The sequence below is a fragment of the Barbus barbus genome (genome assembly GCF_936440315.1).
Source record: "Barbus barbus genome assembly, chromosome: 21".
NCBI classification, from domain to species: domain Eukaryota; kingdom Metazoa; phylum Chordata; class Actinopteri; order Cypriniformes; family Cyprinidae; genus Barbus; species Barbus barbus.
In genome coordinates this window covers 20374292-20380405 of record NC_136749.1, presented here as the reverse complement: position 1 = coordinate 20380405, position 6114 = coordinate 20374292, and the positions used below count along the sequence as shown (strand labels likewise).

Sequence of the window (6114 nt, the reverse complement as noted above, 5' to 3'; positions counted from 1 at the left end):
TAAAATGAGACCATACGACAATGCACCATTAAAATTATGCAAGTACTTTAATTAAATAAATAAATAAAAAATTATTTGATTTATTCATTACATATTGTAGTTGTTTTATATATAGCCTAATAAAAGTCACACCAAGCAGATGACAAACTTGATAAGGAAATTCATAATCTTTGTAGCCACTGAACTGATCTTTTGGGTAAACTGACTGAAAAGATTCGAGGCTCTAAAATGAATCAAAATTCCCACCATAGCAATAAAAAGCACATTTACATTGAGCGCAGATAGTAAAACGCAATCTGGGGTTTTAATGACGTGTGACCTGACTCATGCGTGGGGGCGGAGTGATGGCACAAATAAATAAATATTGAGTCCAGCAGGGACCGCGGCTTGCCGTTATCGCTGCGTTTCATCCTCCTTGTTCAGCAATTGTCCGAAGCTGGACATAGCGACGGGGTGAGGGAAAAGTTAGGCGAGCGTTTTTTAGAGATGAGGAGAACAACGCAAGCCGTTTGAAGGTTTGTGTGACTGCACATCCAGCGGGGTTTGTCGGGAAGCTTAATCCTTGATCTGGAGGAGGAGAGAAGGACGACTGGTCGAGCCGAGCATCATCGTAGCATCCTCTTCCAATACAACGCGCAAATAACGAGGAATATCTTTTAAGACTTAATGAAATTGTCTTTTATAACATTAATGCTCACCGTTTACTCTTTATAAATGACTATTCGCGGTTGAAATACTCGTTACGCATCTCTTATATGCTCCCGCATCCCCACGAGGCGAATACACGGCGCAGGCGTTGACCTGAAATTTATATAATATTGTAGTAAACACAGAGTGTCTCTCTATGTTCTAGTATTGCCTTAAATATGTTCGTTGCTCATTATCCATGATAAAGACTTCATCCCAGATTGGTCTTGATAACAATTACATCATATTAATATCGCAAATTGTGCTCGAGAATCCATTTTAAAGGGCCTCATCCTTCTGGACGCTTTGGAACAACTCGACGCGTCTCTTTACACGGGAATAAGGGCGTTTGAATCCGCGAGAGAAGGAAGATGTCGGGTCAGACTTTGACGGACCGCATCGCCGCGGCGCAGTACAGCCTCACGGGATCCGAAGTGGCTCGTGCGGTGTGTAAAGCGACCACGCATGAGGTGATGGCACCTAAAAAGAAACATCTCGAATGTAAGTGGGTTCAGGTTAAGATTACACCTTTCTTTGCCTTGTTGATGCCTATCAAATATACCTACACTAGTATGGGTCTGGTCACCTAAACACATATTATTGGTTTATCTGCCCATCATGTTCATGCAATAGCTCCTCAAAGGTCATCATATACCACTGACTCGGTTAGAAAGGCATAAGGGTGCTGTTTTAATGTCAGTATTGTTGGATGGGGATAAGCAATTGCTCAGTGACTAATGGGCCCTCATTTCACAGTGTGTCTGTCACTAAGCAGAGAGACACCAGAATGAACAGAGAACATGGCTTCTGTCCACTGTATGGCCTGGGAAGAAAACAGACTATTTATCTCACTCTTCCAAGTAATTTGTTTGGCAAGTCAATTATTTGCTGTGAGTGCGTTTTCATATGCACTCATATTGCAAATTACGCCTATCATCTAGCTATCTGACATTCTGTAAGTGATGTATACATATTACCACTATCTATCTATCTATCTATCTATCTATCTATCTATCTATCATGGACAATATAGGGAGGAATGCATACTTTGAATGCCAAGGTATCTAACAATATACACTAGAACCTTTTGTCTACTAACTGTAAGTTTACTGTAAGTGTACTCAGTGTTGATATCATAATAGGAAGTGCATTCAAAGGCCGAAGTAATCAACCTCCAGCAGCAGGTGGCCTGGAATGGTTTCGGCAGCCCCTGTGCACTTTCATTGCCTCTCAGATTCACCCCTGCTGAATTATACATTCCCCATTCAGGTCAAAGATGAAGATGTCACCAAGAACATTAAGTGGAGCATTTGATACTTATGTTTGGCCCTTTTGAAATTGGATTGAAGTGTAAAACTCATTCTAATTGTGTGTCATGTAAAAGAATCTTACAGATTGAAAAATATGCACGTTATTTACCTAAATCTTGTCCGCAGTTGGATACAAAACAAATTCAATCTGCCAAATTCAACAAGAGTTGTGTTTTAAAGTGCATGTGATATTTAAAGTAAACAATTCAAAGGTTTTAAAATGGGCTCATGTTGAAATTTGAGCACTTTCTCTTTGAAATGTGGTGCATTGTGTTAAATCAATGGCTTTCAAACAGTCCTGATCAGCATCACAAAAGGTCTCCGTTTGTGGCAGGTGTCCCAAGCTCCTAAGCACTGTGACACACCCACATCTGTCTCAGAGGAGCATGGGTAATCAGAACACGTCAATTAAACCAGAGATAAGCAATTAAACTGCGTGGATCAGGACAAATCACATGGTTGAAAGCTTTTTTTCCTTGGTTTCCATCCATGTGATCTTCCTGTGCTGAATATTTATTCAGTTTATTAATAGTTTAAAACCGTTCAGTATTATTTTGTATGCACCATTCAGCATTCAGTCAGTGCACCAGCAATCTCTTTAATGTGCTGACTCATTAGTTCACCTCCCATTTTGTAATGTACACTCATTTCAGTTTTTTTCAGATTTTTTACTTTATGTAACTATTCAGTATTTTGAGATATTTTATATATATATATATATATATATATATATATATATATATATATATGTATACACATTTTTCTACATAGTCATTTCAACTGAATGGAATCAGGCATGGAAGGCCAGACCTGCTGGGTGGATTGTGCTGCTGAATTGGTGCATATAGAGACTTTTGTTTTACCTAATTTCTGAGGTTTCCAAACTCTCCCTAGGCTGTTTAAGTAGTTTATTGTCGAGCGACAGGGGAAACTGTACAGATGTTTATTTCAATATATATTGGGCATACTAAAGGCTTCATTATATCAGGTCTGTCTTTGGAACTGTCTGTCATTAAGGGACACCAGAAGTAGCAGTAGCCATGAAATAGTATGTGACTGCCACTAAAATGTCTTAGTATCATTGCGTTAGATAATGAAATATCAGACCAACTAGCATCTGCAAGCAAATGATGCTAGAGCTTTTCTCAGAACTAACTTCACTTTTCTCAACTATTTTTGCAATTATGTCTTACCAACTGGTGCTAAGGTGATTTTATAAATGAAGTAAACGTTCACATAGGTGTCCTAGCAGTAACCACAGGTTTAGATCATTACATTAACTATAGATATTCTACTCAATACTGCTGTTCGACTGGACGAAATCCAGTCATTTCAATAGGAATCCATTTGATCGTGAATTTCACTTGAGGATAAAATATTTTCCATACAGATTTTGCATTGATTTTAACTGGTCATTTATATTTAACATGTTCAGTAACAGAAAGCTGTTAGAAAGTGACAAGCTGTGCTTATATCGCTGCACTATTGACAACAAACAACTGATTTTTTTGGCCAGAAAAAATTCTCTAATGTGATAGAGCCTAAAAACTATTTTGGAAAATTGCTGGATAATAACCACTATTTTGTATAAAGTGAAAACAAGGAGTTACTGTAATATTGAGTAACTTTTGTTTCTTTATGTTTTTGCTCCACCAATGAAAATGGTTTCAAAGGAAGCCCAGCAGAACTGTTGCGCATTGTCTAGTAACACAGTAGCTGTGTTTCGGACCTGAATCGGTGTTTGCGAATGACAGTTGAGTGAATGATTCAAAGACTCAAAAAGACAGCCACTTGTTTCCTTCCTGTATGATTTAGTGTTTTGAACGAATCAGTTGAATGAATGATTACAATAACTATGTTTCCATAACCCTATTTTAATGCACATTTTGAAGTATCGCATGAGAAATAAGTGAAGGAAAAGCCAAATTGCGGATAAAAATCTCTTAATTCGCAAAAACGTTTTTACGCTTGCTTGAGGTTTTTGACTTGTGCGGAAAATGGTTAATGGGAAATGGAAATGCATGTTTCGTCTGCTCACTCTGTAATTTATACGAAAATTATTATATTCAGTAGCCTCTCCTACTTTTCTTAGTGATGTATAGTGCCAGTTTATCAGGAACTGACTATTTTGTTCTCTTTGACTCGTTGGATAGAAACGGTGCTTGTTTGCAAATGTTTTATGCAATATTCCAATTTTGTGCACAAGTTAAATTTGCAACTTTGGATGGAAACCTGGCTAATGATTCACTCATAAAGACCATCACCTGTCACCACCTACTGGTTTATAGATGTAAAATGCAGAAAGATTCACACAGGAATGAGCAAACGGTGGAGTACTACAAACCGTGAAACGTCCTAGTGCTGTTGGATTATTATATAAGCATTTTATAGCCGACATTTCTGCATATAATAGCAATTTCAGGATGCTTAATTATATGAAAACATGATGTTTGCATTGGCTGCTGACTAGATATTTTGCTTGTCCTGCTTTGTTTAGCATAGTTTCAGTCTAATAGGATGCATGCTTGCTGTACTCTCTATATTTATAGATGAGTCGGCCAATCAAGGAATGAAAAATATTCACAGGCATCTGGTTCATTCATGTTGATACTATTTGTGGAGACAGAAGGTAGAAGGACCATATGGGTCCAGACAAACTGGGCAGGGTGTCAAGCTCAAACTTACACTTGAGTTTCAAACATCAACAGTATAATGATAAAGATTCATTTTGTCTAATAATCCTAAGGAGATATATGACTGACTCTCTGCTAGACGAGAGGGACTAAAGGAGAAGGAAATCATTAATCTGAGTTTAACAAGAAAAATTAAGAGGCTATTGAGGCCACCAGGGTGTCATTTCAACCAAAGTGCTGATTTAAAGAGCTTCTCTTAAAGCTTAATCAGTGTAAAATTTACGTTAGCTTACGAAAGACATTAAATTCACCACATTACTCAAGAGAGAATAATGCATCCTGGCTAAGATGAATTTTTCGTGTGTCTCTTTGTCTTTCTCTTTATCTCTTCCTGTCTGTGTCACACTAGCTTGCTCTTTCTGTCCATGTCTTTCAGCAACTATAAATCAAATGGTGCAATGTTGGCGATACTCTCTCTGCTGTTTGTTAAAGTAAAAGAGTGAAAGCTGGTGCTGCACTGATGTCACTCAGCAAGAGAAATCAGCAGTGCTGTGATGTCACAGCTTTCAGCCAATCACAACGAAGCATAGTAGAGTGCTTTCAGCACCCTGGACAGGGACACCCCCACTGCAACCAAACTAACACCTCCTTGTATTCTTATATTCTGCCAAGTCCCATTTTTCCAGCACCCTTCCCCCCACACAGCTAACTTAGAGGTCATTGCGTCCTTGGAGCCGTATTCATTGTGCATTAGTCATTGTGCATGCTAAATTAAAACTCATTTTAGTCATTTATGATTTCGTACAAGCACATGCACATATTTGCACTTGAGTGTAGAGAGAGAGAGATGCTCTTCTGTCCATTCATCGCACAGATGTTTGCAGCGCTGCTTGCTTGGTGGTGAAAGTGCTAAATTTGTCACCCGGTTAATCAGTCTAAAATCACACTGGCAAGCGTGTACATGGTATCAGTGGGTGCTGTTAGTACACCGCTGTGCCATGAATAATGCAAAACGAGATGTGTTTCCTGTGTAATCTGACTGCCGGGCCCCCAGGAGCCTTTAAGAGACAGAGCAGGGTGCGAGGATCTTGACCAAGAGATTAGGTTAGAATGGGTCAAGGGACTACCGATTAGTTTGGAGAGGTAAAATAGAGCACTGTGATTATAATAGTGCATTTATGTTTATTTGATGTCAGATGCTCAGTCAACATGAAATGTGTTTGCAACCTATTTTGCTTGCATAAAGTGACTCATTGCAGAGTAACACTCATTTATCATTTTATGAATGTTACACACATTCAAAGTCTATGATATACCATATAATACCATATCAGTTATCGGCTGGTATTAAAGATTTTAATTTATTGGATTTTATTCCCTCTATTTTTACATTTAGATTACCTCTGCTATCATCTAATACTCACTTTAAAAAGTATCTTTAAAACCAAAATACAATAACAATGTTAGACATGTTAAACACATCT

General features: G+C 38.2%; 1 protein-coding gene across 1 annotated transcript in view; it reads left to right on the top strand.

Moving 5' to 3' along the window:
• Window positions 1-1058: 1058 nt before the first annotated feature.
• Window positions 1059-6114, top strand: part of LOC306887475 (clathrin coat assembly protein AP180-like) — a gene marked incomplete at its 5' end in the record, with an annotated part of 45772 nt that continues 40716 nt past the window's right edge. The window contains one exon of the mRNA XM_079445219.1: window positions 1059-1188. Within this exon, the coding sequence (XP_079301345.1) occupies window positions 1059-1188 (130 nt within the window). The remainder of the gene's footprint in view (window positions 1189-6114) is intronic.